This window comes from Gymnogyps californianus, chromosome 1, assembly GCF_018139145.2.
Source record: "Gymnogyps californianus isolate 813 chromosome 1, ASM1813914v2, whole genome shotgun sequence".
Lineage (NCBI taxonomy): Eukaryota > Metazoa > Chordata > Aves > Accipitriformes > Cathartidae > Gymnogyps > Gymnogyps californianus.
The window spans coordinates 98,115,972-98,133,465 of record NC_059471.1 but is presented as its reverse complement, the minus strand read 5'-3'; the positions used below and the strand labels follow the sequence as shown (position 1 = coordinate 98,133,465).

Sequence of the window (17,494 nt, the reverse complement as noted above, 5' to 3'; positions counted from 1 at the left end):
TGAAGGCAAGATTCACCCTTGGTTATTTTCTTGGTTCGTTTCAGAGAGACGGGAATGAAAGGAGAAATTCTCATCAATGGTCAGCCTCGTGACCTGCGCTCTTTTCGCAAAGTCTCCTGCTACATCATGCAAGATGACATGCTCCTTCCTCATCTCACTGTCCAGGAAGCTATGATGGTGGGCTTTGTTTCTTGCTCTAATTTGTTTGGGTGGGAGAGAATGGAAAAATCTCTGTGTATTGTGCATATGTTCTTACTCCTGGTAATGCCATGAGCCGTTATATCTATTTGCTCTGACTCAAAGTGTTTGGACTTTGATGATGCCTTGAATTCCATTTCAGGCTCATCCTTCTACGGGTTGTCTGAGCTTCTTTAGCTTTATTGTTTCCAATTTGTGACCAGCATTATGATTTGGAAGAAGATCTAAGGCTCTGCTCCTTAGACCTCCTAGAGAATGGAACCTGAAATTCTGCACAGAATGAGCCTTTGTAGGGACCATCTTTTTTCTTGGGTGGTAGATGAGTAACCTTGTCTCTCTCTTTCTCCCCATCCTCCCCATCTTCCATGTTCCGACTGCAAAGTGCTATTTTGACTTGAGCATGGTCTCTCTGCTACTTCTACTCTTGTGCCTTTTCTTTAATAAAGGCATTGTATAAAATCTCTTCCAGTTCTTCACAGGAAAACAACAGGAACAGAATAATCCCAAAACTTACAGGCAATGTAAATTCTTCTTACTGTTTTTCATAGCATCAAGAAGTTTACTAATTGCCGGCTTGACCAATCAGTCTAAAAGTGCCTGTTGCTCAGTTTGAGAAATGAGCCAGTTTTTCTCAGAGGATGTTATCAAAATAAGGCTAAGGTTGCTCATACTGTATGCCAGCATCAATTCACAAATTTTAAGGCCAGAAGAAATCACTGTAGCTTTTATGTGGCTAATTTTCTGCAAAAGCTCTTCTCTCTAGTCAGAATCCCATAGGACCACTTCTGTAGAATTGGGCCCGGATGATACTTGCTGTCTAAATTAATCAATCAAGGCTCTGACAAAAATAATTACTTAACAGTTTAATTGCTTCTAATAAGGGTTAATCATAATGTTTTGTGGAGCTGCCTCTTAGGACAGCAGATGACATCTTTCACAAGATTATTTATTTCTGTACTCATTTGTTCACATCCTGGAAAATGGCAGTTTGGTTATCCTTATGATACGGATGAAGTACAAAACAATTGTGATTCTAGCATTGCCTGGGAAGTTAGTGGCTATGCAAAAAACATGACTATCCCATCTTCCTCTCAAGCTCTTTGACTTGCAGAATGACCTTTCTTTCTAATATGCTTTTTGTCAGATGCTTGAGTGGTTGCTGAAGTCAGATTATACTCAGTTACCTACTGCACAGGCATATGTGATGCTTGTGATTTGAACATTATAGTTCAACTTAAACTTTCCTGACTGGGTTGAAAGAAGTTGTTTAAATGGTACATTGGGATGTTGTGCCTGAGACATCCACTGTAACTTGTTGTTGTGCTTCAGACCAGTTCAAAATCAAATTCCATTGTATTGCATTCCAGGTATCTGCTCATCTGAAACTTCAAGAGAAAGATGAAGGCAGGAGAGAAATGGTATGTATACTGTCCATCAAACTGAGAATTTATGGGGATGCCAGAGAGGTCCATGAAGTGAGCTCTGTAAAGCAGACATTTTTATCTAACATTGAATTGCATTGAACTTGTAATGATAGAATAAATCATAACCTCAAAGTTGACAGGTGTCATTATGAGGGAATGTTTACTACAGTCTCTATGAAAGTTGCTTTCAGTATGAGACTGAGAAGATAATTGTAAAAGACCTACTGAAATAAATTCACAGGTTTTGTAGGATTCCTTTTAATGTACCTTAGCACCTTAGCTTCTCTTACATGCATGTCTGAGGGCTCAGGCATCTCATGTGTGGCAAGATAAATCAGTCATGTCTGGCAATGGTGAGTGTAGGCCTTAATTTTTACAAGCACTAATGAAAAACTCAGCAGTTCTTTTAACTGCTGCAGAAATTTCTGTGCTCATGTTTGAAAGCGTTGATCTTTATGGCTATGCTGGTGGGCATATTGTTCCACTGGACAAGTTAATGCAGTTGCAGTTAAGATACAGACTAATGTATTTTGAAGTTGTGTTGGGTGATCAAGGTTTGGACAAGTAGGAAAACAGGCTAAAACATGCACTTATCTTTTCTAAAACACTGGGAATGAGTTGCACAATTTACTCTTGCACATTTGCTGCGCTGTCCTGCTTCTGCCTGCGGCTGACATATGACTTTCCTGAGTGGGAGAGAAGTCCTGGTGTGTTTTTGCCCATGGAGACCTATAACCTAGCTGGACCTGCACTAGGAAGTGTACTCCTCTCACTCATCTGATTGGCGTGATTCCTCCCCATCATTTGTTTTGACACAGGTCTGTCCTTTTAAAGAAAATGCCTTGGAGGTGTGTGACCAGACAAAATGGCTTCTGACATGTTCGCTTGTGCATGAGGTGGCTTTCTCAAATGAACTTGGTTACCTCAGTTATACTTTAAAGGGCTGGAAATGTGCCCTTTCTACCCGTTTATTCTGCACTTAAAATGACTGGGCCTGTGCATTCCTAAGGACACTCAGAGCTCAGGAGTCTGTCTGTGCTCAGGTGGAGTTACCAGAGCATGCTGAAGCTTAGGAGAGGAACAGTTCAGTGCTGCACAGGTGTGTTTCAAAACCATATATGCCCAGGGAGGATAATGTCTGGAGCTAAACATAAACAAAAAATCATGGCACTGGTGAAAGCAGAGATGGTTCAGGTTGTTGAGAGAGTCGTGAAAAGTGAAACGGTAGCTCAGAAAGTGTGTGGAGGTGTTTTGGCTGGCCTCAAGCTATGTTTCAGTCCAGCGTAAGACAGCACCAACAAGGAGACAGTATGATCTCTCATACACTGCCTTCACGAGGAGGAAGCCTCTGTTATGTGGGGGCTATGCTGAGGGCTAATGGGGCTCATGTGATAACATGGCCCCATGGCTAACATTGAGATTTACCTTCCGAGAAAGCTGGCTGCTCCTCCTACCTTTGTTAGGGACATGTATGTTACTCTGGACAAGTCTTCTTGTGGCTTAGCAACTCAGTTGTCCCACCAATGAAAAGGGAGTTACTATTCCTATAGGAAGCTCCCAATGTTTTTTCTATACTTACTCCTGTAAAATTCAAGTTTTGGGCTTTCCATAATTTTTCAGTGTTCTTTTTCATAAATAGAAGGAAGGGTGAGACTTTCATTTTGGTGCCTTTTGTGCTCCCAAAGCTGTGCACTGTGGAGACCCTCCATGGGCAAATTAGGAAATCATGCGGGTGACTGGAAGAAGCCACCTTGAAGGACTCAACTGAAACCAAGTTGTGCAGGAGGAAGGAGGAGATGAGGGGACACAGGAGTGGGAGTGGAGCATGGACATGAAAAAGTTGTGGCCTGCTGCCTCAGGAACATGAGAGGCTTCCTGCTCTTCCCTAGATGCCAGTTTAATTTATTTTTTTTTTTATCTGATGGAGGCCTGAACTGGGCTTGCTGGACTTAATCATTTCAGAGGAGTCTCTTACTCTAGTAAAAGGCACCTCTGACAGTAGCTGTCATGTGATTTTTAAGCAGAGGTTTATAAAGGAGAAGGTGAAACTGCTTCTGACCCACCTGGTGAAAAGTATACCCTTTGCCTGAAGTGTGAAAACTATGGCAACTTCGAAGGTAGAGCAGCCAGTTTCGTGGCTCTTTTGTCTGTATTTACTTCCAAACTGGAACATTTGGCATTTCTTCAATCTGAGAGAATCCTTGAAAATCAGAAAGAGCTCCAGAGAGGGAAACTTACAGGAATCAGCGTATGTTTGGTAGCTTAAGATTGCTTTGATTCTCTCAAATGCATATTTTTTAATAAGGTAAACACAGATTTTTTTTATTGGAAAATAAATTTGTTTAGAAACAGCTGTTAATTTTATTTGTACTTTGAAAGTGTTAATTCGTTTACACTTTACTAAGTTAGGCCAAGCAAGTTAATTCACTTGTTCACACCGTCACTGTAATTACAAATAGCTCTTTGAGGAAAAACGTGTGCTGTATGCATTTATTCAACACATATTAGAAGGGCAGTCATTTTCTGGTTAGTGTTACTGGCCTGTGTTGGACTAGATCATTCATTTTATTGTTGTAAATTGTAGGGTAAATGTTTATCATAGATAAATTTTATGAATTTATGCACTTGTGTTAGGAAGATTAGAGATGCTTGTTTAAAACGGGGACAAGTGAAAAATCCTCCAGTGAACCATAGTTTATGTTTCTAGTTGACGTAGCTTGTGCTGCCCGTGTCCTGTAGCATCCTTTCTAGAGATAAAGGGAAGGAAGTAGTTGGTCTCTTCTCTCTGAGAACGAGGGTTAGTGGATTTTGTTCTGTTTTCACCCCCTTTCACTGAGAAAGGTAGCTCTGGGAAATCAAAATCAGGACAAGTGAAGGGTCGGGCCCTGGTTGGTCTAACCAATTTTTACCATGTTAGCCATCCTTTCTGGAAACCTCCCTCCATCCAAGCAGCTATTACTTTAAAAAATGACAAGCTCCTTTTACTCTACTTCAGTGAAGTATTAAATGTCTGGGCTTGCTTTCTGCCTTTTAAGTGGTAGATTTTTTTAATTGCATGAGCAATGGAGCTTGGATTCACTCATTTTTATGTCCATGTTTTTACTGATGCCAAAGAGCTATTTTCCTCATATAGGGCTACCAGGCCAGATCTACAATCACTGAAACAGAAAAATTCATAGCGGCTGGGATTGTTCTTCTTTTGCTCCAAACACCCTGGGACAAGCTGTGCCCTTCCTGAGGCTGTGCCTTGAGGAAATCCCAAACATCTGAGAGTAGGTGTAACAACTGAATTGGCTCTGAGGAGAATGAAAACACTTAAAATCAGTGGCCACACTTTAAAGAGTAGACTGTGAAGAACAGATGAGGTAAGAACAGGTCATTGCTCTATAGAAACTACTGATTTTTGTTATGGAGTTCTCCAGTCCCTTGTAAATACAGCCTTGACGTTATTGAAAGAAGCTTCCTGGTTTCACTATGTAGTAACTCCTCACATGCTGAAAAGCTCTTTTGATAGCGGTGCCATATCCAAAGGGTGCTGTAGAAGAACTGATTTCCACTCCATTTTCACAGGCAAGGCTTCCTTACTAGGACAGGTCATGTAGGACAAACAAGTAGAATTTGGGTCAAAATAGTAAATGGTAGACTGTTAAGCTCCACTGAATCTAATAAATGCTACATTAGATGGAAACAGGCTTCGGTGTATGGATGGTGAAATGAAGTCATGAGCTAGTTTAGATTCTCCATGAAAATGAGTGAAGAGGCTTTTCTTCTGTGCTAACAAGTTTAAATGACACATTGTTGTGTTTCCTCTAGGTAAAGGAAATATTGACAGCCCTCGGATTGCTGACATGTGCCAATACGAGGACTGGGAGTCTTTCTGGAGGCCAGAGAAAGCGTCTTGCCATTGCTTTGGAGCTCGTGAACAATCCTCCTGTCATGTTTTTTGATGAACCAACCAGGTACTTCAGGGCCAAAAATTAAAGATAGACAAATATTGCTTTATATAGTAGAACAGTGCTGCAGAAAGGTTATTCACAGAGCTCTAAGTCCTTGGAAAAGGCTCATTTTGTGTTGCCTGTAAGTACTGAATAAGGCCACAATAAATAATTTGATTTGGGTACTTAGTGCCTTGGGTCACTGCTGTAACCGCCGGACCATGGGACTATAAATAATTTTTAAGGGAGACACAAACTGAAACAGGAGGGAAGAGAGAGAGGACAGTATTTTCAGATTGTGGAATAAGTTTTCTTTTTCAAGCGAAGATAGCTTGAATATAAGCATTTTAAAGTGTGACTTTTAATAATGAACGTAGCATATTTAGAATCAAATTCTGTGATCAGTCTAGGAGGAGGCAGGGAGAGCTATGAGTATGTATCTATTCATTAAAGTTGCGAACATTTAAATCTGCAGTCCTAAAATGTAGAAGTCGCTTAAGGCAGCTTTGAGAATACTCTGTTTTTCATTGTCAGGCATGCTTCCAGCTTAATTAAAAGACTGATGGAGAAATAGAAGCATAAGGTTGGCATATGATTAAATTAAAGTGCTACAGAGAAAATTTATAAAAGGATAATAGTGAGAGACCAAAGTAGCAAATATGTGGTTTTGTATTTGCTAGTTTTGAGTGGTGCCTATGGACCTGTGGATAACAAACTTCTTTGTTTTTATTCAGTGGCTTGGATAGTGCATCATGTTTTCAGGTTGTCTCTCTGATGAAGGCTTTAGCCCAGGGTGGCAGGTCCATCATCTGCACGATTCACCAGCCCAGTGCTAAACTGTTCGAGTTGTTTGATCAGGTATTATTCTCAAACTATTTCTCTTTATGTGTGGTTTAGGTAGGTTATGCTTTCAAGGCTATACTCTTCAAGTAAAAACGTTAATAATTCTAGTCTATGGTTCCAAATTGAATAAAGAAATTAAATAAATAAGAGCAAAATATACTTTTAGATTATGTTTTTTTCTTCTTCTCTGCCCGTTTCCATTACTTATATATAATGTTTTTAAAGAATCTGGCTGGTATGTTTGTGAAATCATGATTATCGCACTTGTGATTTTCATGCCTTCACCCACCGCTGCTCCTGGGCACAGGGCTGTCAGTAAAGTAAATTAGAGTAATTTAAGAGCAAGAGAGCCTTAGTGCCAATGTCTGCAATGTTGCTAGTACGCATTCTCATCCTAGCTACACAGGTGTAAATTTGGAAGAGTTTATTCCTGTGAAATAACAGTTGAAATGAAGTCAGTTGGAGATCTTTTCTCCAACCTAACAACAGTATGTGGACCATGGGTGTTTAGGTTAGATTTAAATTTGCTTTAATCTTGTTAGGAGATTTAAATTAGACCTGTGAGAGCTAAGAGAAAACCTACTATACCATAGGTGAACAAGCTTTTGCAGATTGCCAGTCTGGCAAGGAGTTTTTTTGAAAGTCCATAGTGTGGCTAAAAGTAAGAATAATCAAGCTGTTTCCCATTGCTGTGGGAACAGCTTTCCCAAGCTGTTCCACCTCTATTTCCATTCCTGCATTCACCAGCCTCGTCTCCCAGCCCAAAATATCCATAATGTGTGGAAATTAGATAGCTCAGCTCTACAGTTTCTTGCCTATTTTCAGCATGTGTCTAAGGCTGGAATTAGTCTGTTTCTGTGTTAATGTGCTTTAAGACCTGGAGGGAATGTTTGCAGAATTCAAACCTTAAGCATTTCATTTTCCATTAGTTGTAATTCCATGCAAAGGTAGTTCCAAGTGGTGACAAATCTTCCCAAGGTGTTCTTCCCACAGGGACAAGAGGTCACTAGGTTCATGGTTTGCTGTCAGACAGATAGCAGGTTCAAATATTTTGATACTATTTCACGTTTTTCTTTTTTCTTTTTTTTTTTTTTCTTCTTCTCTTTGCCTTGTTTTCCAGCTCTACGTTTTAAGTCAAGGTCAATGCATTTACCGTGGGAAGGTATTAAACCTAGTCCCTTACTTGAGAGATTTGGGTTTGAATTGCCCAACCTACCACAATCCAGCAGATTTTGGTAAGGACAATTTGAATAGTTTATTTGGTTTATCTTGTATTTGATTAACACCTTCAGGGTAATGGAGACCATGATGTGTTTTATAGTTTTGTACATATATACATATGTGCATGTGTACATATATATACCAAAATTCAAAATAAAATTATTCAGATTTTTTCTAAGTAATTTGAATGCCATCTAGTGGTAAGATTTAGTGAATATTTCTCTCTGGTGGAAGTCCAGGTCCAGGAAATGAAAGATAAAACATATTCTTCAGTGTTTCATAGTAATTAATCTTAGTGGCTTTTCAAAGTGGCTCCAGTATTCTGGTTTTTTTATCTTGAACAGTACCAATGTGTATTGTACAGCTAATAGCATTGAAGGTTTTTTCATTGTTGTTTCTTAATTCCAAAGAAGTGGTAAGGACTACAAAAATAGACTTTTGTCATTTTTTATTACCAAGACTATCCCGTATTCACTGCCTTTCCTCTAAAATGGTTCATTTAACTTCCAGGATGAAGAGAACTCTCTGAAGGTTTATAGAAAGATACATTTAAATTATGTGTGTATACATATGAATTTGCATGTGGCGTTTTAGAGCCTGTTCTAGACAAAACTCCTGTTTCTGTCAATGCTACAGAATCAAGGGGATCTAATAATAAGGCTTGTAACTAGTAAGTAGTGTAAACCAGTAACTTACCTTCTTTGTTTTGTAGTTATGGAAGTAGCATCTGGTGAATATGGAGACCAGAATGGCCGGCTGGTAAGGGCAGTACGGGAGAGGATATGTGACACAGACTACAAGAGAGACGTTGGTGGTGAGAATGAGTTGAATCCCTTCCTCTGGCACCGGCCTTCTGAAGAGGTATTTTGTATATCACAACTAATGGGCATGGCTTGAGGCTGGAGGGGGAGGAAGAGAATTTAAATCCTCGGTCAATGGAGGAGGTTTCTGGGCACATTCAGCTGATGAGAGTGGGGTTTTGTGAATGAAAAACTAAGCAAGATACTGCAAAGAAAGAAGTTTATTCTTTTATGTGTTTCCGCAGGATTCCTCCTCCACAGAAGGCTGCCACAGCTTCTCTGCCAGCTGCCTAACCCAGTTCTGTATCCTCTTCAAAAGAACTTTTCTCACCATCATGAGGGATTCGGTAGGACTGCCTTTATAATAACACTTGTAGCCAAAAGGTCTATTTAGTTGGTTGTGAGGTAGTGTAATACGCCTTAAAGGTCCTGTCCTTCCCATGCATGAAGATCGTCACAGAATTTCAAAGGAAAGAGACTGATCTTTCAGTCTTGCTATTAACTGTACTGTCTTCATTGTGAAGAACAGTTTTCTTCAGAGGAACTCAGAAGCATCTGGCCTGAAAACCTAAAGCTTAAATCCCCTCTGTGCTGGCAGGTCCCTTATACAGTTACTTATCCTACTGAAAAGTGAGTGAGAAGTTGTACTGGTGTGTCACAAAATTAGTTTTACCAGAAAATTCAGGGTGGCAGAGGTAATAATTTCAGTGTGATGTAAGGTTAATACTTAAAGTCTCTATTTTTGAAACAGAAAACTGGTAAATAAAAATGCTGCTTCTCTGAAAAGGGATCATTTCTGTTTTCATACATTTAATATGAAGATGACATAAGTATCATAATGAAACTCTTCATTCCCAAGGAAAAAACCCATATCTTTCACCTTTTTTCGTAAAAATAAACACCCCCCTTCAAAATCCCAAACTCTGCAGTTTTCATGTACGTTCATTAAATGTTTTGGGTGCCTAGTTTGCATTAACAAAATGCAATGGGACTTCTTTTTTACTCAAAGTTTTTCTTATCTCTAAGAAGCTGAGTTGTTTGTGAATTTAAGAGATAGGACTATTTACATTGTCTGATTGATGCTTTGAAATGTCCTCTAGATAGGATTGTCCCTTCATTAACAGGTGTGAGTTAAGGAGATGAGCTTCCTCAACTAGACCTTACATGCATGCGTGTCCAAGGAACTCACCCGTATACAGTATAATTGGTACTGGTTGGCCAAGTGCTTTTCTCTGTGGCAAATTTGCAATTTGATAAATCTGTGGAGGGTTTGTCTGCTGCTTTTTCTGCGTGTTAGAAGGTTTTCAGTGCTTTACATGAGGGGGTGAAAGGACAATATATACATTAATATATATTGATATATTAATTTGACATACCTGTCCTTAGAAAAGGGGAAAGCCGGACAATATATCTATACTGGCGGGCACATGGTGGATTCAGATGACGTAGTTTGGAAACCAAAAGCAATGGAGCCATGTGGAGCTCAGCATGAGTAAGTTACCCTTGTGACAGGGTAAGTTGAGCTTCACTGAGCTCCAGATGCTGCTGCTACACTGCTTTTGCCCTGCACCCAGGCAGGTATCTCTTTAGGACACTACTGTTTCCAGTGTAGACATGTCCACACAAAACTGTAGGCCTGGAGGAAACCTACTGGACCATTGTGTCCAGGCCTCTGCTGTCAGATAACTACAGTATTCTTTCCCTTTCAGAAAGGGAAACACTATATTGAATGCCATAGTAAAAGCAATCAGCTGTTTTGCCCACTGCTCTGGTTGGGAAGATATGGAAGAACCATACAGTTCTAGTGGTTAGGAAGCATCTTATTTCCAGACCGTATGTATTATGCCCATTTGTTGTTTTGCCAGCACGTTTCTTTGCCATAACTTGTTCTTCTCCCTTGCTGTTTTAGATTATAGTGCATTTGTCATTCAAGGATTGATTAAGTTGTTGAATTTTGCCTTCCTGCATCTGGAATAGTGTGCACATCTGGTCTAGTACCAACTGTTTGGTCAAAAATAAATTGACATGTTCACGTGGGAGGGCTCTTGGAATCCAAAGCGTACATACAGCTTCACATTCTCCATGTTGCTCAACTAGCTGATCAGAATGTCTCTGGTACACTTGGAGAGCATATCTCAGAGGTGTGCGAGCACTAACCATGGATCATACGGTCCTCTCCTCATCTCCACCAAGGGGAAACTGTAACTTATTTTCTGATGCATAGATTGAAGGACAGTGTTGTTTTTAAGATTTTTTTGCCCTGCTCAACTGTAAAGGCTTGCAGTGGTTCCAAATTTTATTATTTCTTTTGTTCTTCCATACCTCTTGTAGGAATACTGTCTTGCAGAGAAGGCACAGAAGGCTAATTTATGCCTGATTAAGTTAGTTTGGTCTATACAAGCCTGAAATACCTTTTCTGCCTCTCTTCTGCTCTGGGAAATTTATCTTTTAGTCAGAGAGAAAGTCTCCTTCTCATGATGAATGAGGGCCAATGGCTCCATGACATTGTCAGACAGTAAGATTTCAGGTTGCAGCATTTGCAGTTTCTGCCTGTGTTTACAGGAAGAAATTTTCTGTACTGTAATAGCCATGTGTCTGATTGACACTAGGAAGCTCATTACAGTAAGTTTTCCTTAGCTGGAGCCCAGTTTGCCAATAGGAAATGAACATTTCTATATAAGTTCTTCTGGACTAAGTACTCCTCTTCTGCAATCTGTGTATCTGATTTCAGTCATACTGCCATTGTTTTTGAGCCCAGACTTTCTGATCAGAAATACTACTCTTTCCTTGCTTGTAGGTCCTGACACACTTGCGTATCACCTCACACATTGGCATTGGGCTGCTCATCGGCTTGCTCTACTTAGGCATTGGCAATGAAGCTAAGAAAGTCCTCAGCAACTCCGGCTTCCTCTTTTTTTCCATGTTGTTTCTTATGTTTGCTGCACTCATGCCAACTGTCCTTACGTGTGAGTACCAGTCATATTGTTACATCAATGGACAAGGAGATTGCAGTAAGCTGGGAGGGTGTTGTAATGTATCTGTTTCGTATAAGGTAACGTTTGACTTGTGCTTCTGCTTCTAGGACAGGTGTGGGGATAAATCTTGAACTCACTAAACTGCTGTGTAGAGGCAAACAGATAGGCTTGTCCAGTGGCACCTCTCTCCCCCCAGTTTTGCCAGTGTTTCTCAACCCAGACAGTTCACTGTTACAGTCCTGGACTGGAATTTCCCCTTGTGCCAGTGCATCTCAACCGTGTCATGAGCTTGTGGTTGCTCTCAGGGAGAATGTAATAATTTCTCTAGGACTTCTAAGTCATGACTCCTGCATAAGATCAGCGTATTCATGTGGTGTCAGAAGCGAACTCCTGCAGTATGGACTGTTCCATACTTCCTCTGGAAGCGCTGTTACTTTGGATTCCCTGTTGGACCAAAAGGAATAACCAGGTTCTTTAAGTTTTGACACCACTTTTAATTCAGAAAGCCTCTTTAAGGGAGGTTCAAATCATCTGGTACATAGTCTGAACAGTGAGCAACTCTCAGGGCTGACCTTTTACATTTCATTACAAATCATTGAAACTGTTGCTGGTCTGTCAAAGGCCTCAGAGCTCCAGTCCCACTATGGGACTCCAGCAGTGCAGGATTAGATAAGGATAAACTATGTTATTATGTGCAACAATAATGCACACTGACAACCTAACTTACTAATTTGCGTTCTCTGTAGTTCCTCTTGAGATGGGAGTATTTCTTAGAGAGCATCTGAACTACTGGTACAGCCTGAAAGCCTACTATCTCGCCAAAACCATGGCTGATGTTCCTTTTCAGGTACATGCTCTACTCTTCAATAAAACAAGAACCATTTAAGTTCATAGCAAGTCCACTTGCCAAGAAGATTAGTACTGGTATTTTATCTGCCTGAATAGTGGAGAAACTATCCGTATGTGTATGCTGAAGCTTCAGGTGCAAATCAGAAGCACCCTAAGAGTAAACAGCAGGACTTCACAAAAGCCGAGACCTGACCCAATGGCATCTTTGTTTAATAAACAGATGACCATCTTTGCTTTTTTGTAGAAGGGGAATTGAAAAGGGCTGTAAGTGAGTGGGATCTGTTTTCTAATGCCCAAGTAGTAAGCTGAATATCACAGTCTGCGGCAGATGTATTTATTCTCTTCAGCCATGCCTGTCATGTAATGGGAAGGCTGAGAGCTGTGGATTAACTAGAACTCCGCATGTTTTTATCTTATTCAGAGTAACAGTGAATGTTTGGCTTTAGTGGACTAACTCCAAGTGTATCTCCTTGCAGATCATGTTTCCTGTGGCTTACTGCAGCATTGTGTACTGGATGACTTCACAGCCATCTGATGCACTCCGATTTGTCCTCTTCGCAGCCTTGGGAACCATGACATCCCTCGTGGCTCAGTCACTGGGTCTTCTCATAGGTGCAGCCTCTACATCCCTCCAGGTACTGATGGTGTTTTGTGGTGTCATGGGAACCCTGCTGTCTCCTAACACTGACTGCTTGCTGTGACTGCTGATGTATCCCCAAGACATTTGTTGAGAGATGACAGGCAAAAAGTTGTCTTGGTCTGATATAGCTACTTGATGCTTCCCACTAGCGTCACCTTAAACAGCATATACGTGCACTGGATGTGAGGCTGTGAAGTTCCTTCCCCATCTGAACAGGGCTGTGTCTGCCTCTGCTTGAGTGGGTTGTCACTTGCTATTCATCCCAGGCTGAGCAGGTCCTAGAAACTGCCGGACTGATGCATTTCTATGCATCTACAAAGGGGAGGTAGGCCATGAGGATCAGCAGCTCAGGAGAGGGTTCTTCCATACACGTACAAAAAGGTTGCAGGAGGCAAGGTAGGAAAAGGCTTGCCCAGAAACTAAAGTTGAGCAGAGGGAGGGAGAGAAGCAGCTGTTGGCATTACTGTCACACTGGAAGCTGGCCGTGTAACTCCATTCTGCTTCCTGGCAGGATCCTGAGGTGACCATTCCACAGCAGAACTGTTTTGTGGTGCTTGTGATAACAGATGATATTGACATTAATATGCATTGATGCTATCAAGATTTCTGCAGTAGAAGACTTGATTCCCTCCCTGTGCCACCCTGTGGAGACCAGCATAGCCCTGTTGTGTGATCCCTGTGCTTCTGCTCTCCCCAGAGATACCTATATGGCCCTTTGCCCTGGAGGGCATGTAGAGAGGACAGGCTGGAGTTGGGTCAAGATCTGTCTTTCCCACCAAAGCCACCCAGCTGGAGATGTTCCTTATCCTCTTCACAACGTTTTAGGACCGGTTGAAGCTACTGTTCATGTGGGGTTAATGAGCAGGGAGGTCTGTGTGTCCTCAGTGGGGAGTGAGTGAGAAAGGATAATATTTAGAAAGAGGAGTCTCGTACCGAGAGAAGCAAGGGTATCACAGTGCCCATCTTGCGCTGTAAAATTCTTGGTGGGTTCAAGTCCTTCAAAGGACAGATCCCAGCACAGCAGCATCGTCAGCTAGTAGAAGGGTTTAGGAAGAGGAGAGGAACCCCTTTTCCTCCACTAACAGCATCTAACCTCCCTCTCACAAGAAATCTTGTCCAAAAAAATCAGTAATTTCCTAGTATTTGGAACTGTGATAATTTTGGGGAGTAGCATTGTAAGAAGGACTTGAATGGCATCACTCCCCACTGCCTAAAGAGTAAGTTTGCACTGCCTGTTTGGGTTTGGCACAGAACAGAGGATTTGCCATAAGGAAAGTCTGCTCTTTTAAAGTCTGGTTTCCTCACAGGAGGTCAGGACATCAGATGAAAGAGCAAGTTAATTTTTATTTTTTTCTGTGGCTGTCTGACAAGAGACTGTCTATTCCTTCTCTTCACAGGTGGCCACTTTTGTGGGCCCGGTTACTGCCATCCCAGTGCTTCTGTTCTCTGGGTTTTTTGTCAGCTTTGATACCATCCCAACGTACCTCCAGTGGATGTCCTACATTTCCTATGTCAGGTACTGCTAGAGAGGCCATTGACCACCCATCGGGAAATGCTGTTTGCTTGCCTTTGCTTGTTTGGTTGGTTATTTTGGGTGCCAAAGAGACTATGTTCACAGCACATTCTTTTAGAGTATAAACGTACATATGATGTTGTCGTGGTTTAACCCCAGCCAGCAACTAAGCACCACGCAGCCGCTTCCCCCTTCCCCCTCCCAGTGGGGTGAGGAGGAGGAAAGAGGGGAAAAAAAAAGCAAAACTCGTGGGTTGAGATAAGAACAGTTTAATAACTAAAGTAAAATATAATACTAACAATAGTAATAATGAAATACAATAATAATAATAGTAATGAAAAGGAATATAACAAAAAGGAGGGGGGGGGAAGGGAAAAAAAAAAAACCCAAGCAAACAACAACAAAAGAAAAAAACCACCAGTGATGCACAGTGCACAATGCAATTGCTCACCACCCGCTGACCAATGCCCAGTTAGCTCCCGAGCCACGATCCGCCCTCCCAGTTAACTCTCCCCAGTTTATATACTGGGCATGATGTCATATGGTATGGAATAGCTCTTTGGCCAGTTTGGGTCAGCTGTCTTGATGGTGTCCCCTCCCAGCTTCTTGTGCCCCTCCAGCCTTCTTGCTGGCTGGGCACGAGAAGCTGAGAAATCCTTGACTTAGTATAAACACTACTTAGCAACAACTGAAAACATCAGTGTGTTATCAACATTCTTTTCCTACTAAACCCAAAACATAGCACTATACCAGCTACTAGGAAGAAAATTAACTCTGTCCTAGCCGAAACCAGGACAGATGTATACTACATTATCTCACTACGTTTTATGTTGTATATGATGTGAAATAAATAGGAACATTCAGTACAGATTATTGGCCACAAGTCCATGTCAGTCCCCTTGAATTCAGTGGGATTGCACAGCATGCAAATCTTCCTGGATTTTGCAATACTGGATTTCTGAAATAATAGGGACAGTATGCCCAACTGAGAAATTGATACCAGCACCTCATTTTGGAAGAAAATGTTGTATAAATCACTGCTGTATCCTAGGTAGACTTGTTGGATAAAGACCTGTTTTTAAGTTTTGCAGTAGCACTGCCACAAGAGGCATGGGATTTGTGTCATCTCTAATCTAAACTAGTGTTTTAAGAACCATAGGCACCTTATATCCTGTCTGTGTCTGTCACTCTCGCTGTCTGAGACAGCTGTCTTAAGATGGGATGATTGCCATCAGGAAACCTCTGGAGGCTAGTACGGAGGGATACTTTAGACTAGACACTTAAATGTTTATAGCTGAAATTACGTGAGGTGAATTTTCCCATCCCCCTTTTCCCTACCCTGCCCAAGCTGCACTATTACTGAGAAAACCCAAGCTAAAATATCTTCTCATTTGGCAAGTGAGGTCTTACACAGAGACCTATGAAAGATTAAGAGACTGCGCCCGCTGAATTAGTAGCTGGAATTCAGGATGAGGCCTTAAGTCATCGTCTAGCCTATGTGGGGTCTCCTGAAGCTGGAGGGAGCTATCATACGCTTGGGATCCATGATGGTGTATCTGCTCGCAAAGTCAAATGCCAAGTGCACCCAGTGCCAGGGGAGACGTGGGAACGTGCATTGTTAGTGAAACTATAGCGCGTGGAAGGAAAGAGAAGAGATGTTCTAGATTGATGTCGGTTTTAATATATTTCTGACTTCAAACCATAATTGTATCCCCATTGCTTATTTTCAAAAAATTGAATTGATGTCACTTTTAGAAAGGGAATTTCTGAATATGAGCTGAAATTAGTCTGCTTTCTATTTTAACATTTTTCTTTGGAGAAATTGCACTGTAAACTAACTGGAAGCAGTTAAAGACAAAACCTCTGTCCTTGTTCAGTCTTACGTAAAATGCCAGTGACTCGTCATTTGCTTGATTGTAACAGGGATAGAACTTGCCCCGAGACACATGTGTCAGAACGATATTGAACCCCTCAGTGTTTCAGCCGAGCTCTCATAGGGATTGTATTGCTGGTAGAGTACTTCTAAACAGATCATCGGGACGTTTCCTTGTAATCCATCCTTCTTCTTTCCAGATACGGGTTCGAAGGAGTTATTCTCTCCATCTATGGACTGGATCGAGAAGATCTGCATTGTGACAAAGATGACACTTGCCATTTTCAAAAATCAGAGGCCATTCTTAGAGAACTGGATGTAGAAAATGCCAAACTTTACCTGGACTTCATCGTTCTTGGAATTTTCTTCTTCTCTCTGCGCCTAATTGCCTATTTTGTTCTCAGATACAAAATCCGAGCAGAGAGGTAAAGGAAAAACAGCTAAAACGATGCAGTAGGAAGATCTTTAGACATGCAATAGAGGGCACTTGACATTGTCTCACTGTGGCAGGCCAGTCTCCAGTGCCCAGCTAGATGCTGTTATGACCTAGCCCATAGGGAACCACAATGGGATAGTGGACATATAGTGTTAAGCCAATCAGTCCAGTTGGTTGGGTCATGTTTTCATTACACTTTCTAGCTTTAACTAGGAAGAAGAAATAGAAGGGAATTTTACACCACAGAATATCAATACCGAGGCAGTGTAACTGTAATAAAAAACCTGGCTGCAGGAACTTTCCTTATGAAAACCAATTTCGTGATAAGGTCACTAGGATACTAGTCCTGGTAGCCAGAACAGTATAATGTCATCTATAGTTGACAAGGTAATGAGATGCAAAATGGGGAATGCAAAGAAAATAGGATTCTCTCATCTTTTTAAATTCAGAGTTTCATCTTTGCAGTTTTCTATGTATTGTTTTGCAGTTCTTTTCCACAGAATTACCCCTTCTGGCCAAAAGTCTGTAAATGTATTAATTAATAAGGTAAAGATATCTTTTTAATATGGATACTTTTTTAAAACAAACCTAAAGTGATTCAAGTCATTATTTTTGTTTCTGTCTAAATTTAGAATTCTGGTGCTTTACTTGTCGAGCTGGTCTCATATCTGAAAACTGTAACGATAGGAGGAAAAGGCAGATTCTGAGTCTGCACTAAACCTGTGGTCCATATTTGGAAGTATCAGTAGATAGCACAGGCAGTCAGACATGTTCAAGCTGTCACTGA

The 17,494-nt window shown here is 41.1% G+C and overlaps 1 protein-coding gene across 3 annotated transcripts in view; it reads left to right on the top strand.

Moving 5' to 3' along the window:
* ABCG1 (ATP binding cassette subfamily G member 1) overlaps positions 1-17,150 on the top strand; it is a 54,105-nt gene extending 36,955 nt beyond the window's left edge. For 2 of the 3 annotated variants that reach the window (XM_050897445.1, XM_050897437.1), the window contains 12 exons: positions 45-177; positions 1,566-1,616; positions 5,436-5,581; positions 6,292-6,415; positions 7,521-7,635; positions 8,334-8,482; positions 8,667-8,768; positions 11,219-11,387; positions 12,143-12,243; positions 12,722-12,880; positions 14,283-14,401; positions 16,472-17,150. In XM_050897445.1, the coding sequence (XP_050753402.1) occupies positions 45-177; positions 1,566-1,616; positions 5,436-5,581; positions 6,292-6,415; positions 7,521-7,635; positions 8,334-8,482; positions 8,667-8,768; positions 11,219-11,387; positions 12,143-12,243; positions 12,722-12,880; positions 14,283-14,401; positions 16,472-16,700 (1,597 nt within the window). In that variant the 3' untranslated portion in view covers positions 16,701-17,150. Of the gene's footprint in view, positions 1-44; positions 178-1,565; positions 1,617-5,435; positions 5,582-6,291; positions 6,416-7,520; positions 7,636-8,333; positions 8,513-8,666; positions 8,769-11,218; positions 11,388-12,142; positions 12,244-12,721; positions 12,881-14,282; positions 14,402-16,471 lie in introns of all 3 variants that reach the window. The other variant, XM_050897428.1, reaches the window with a different exon arrangement.
* Positions 17,151-17,494: the final 344 nt, after the last annotated feature.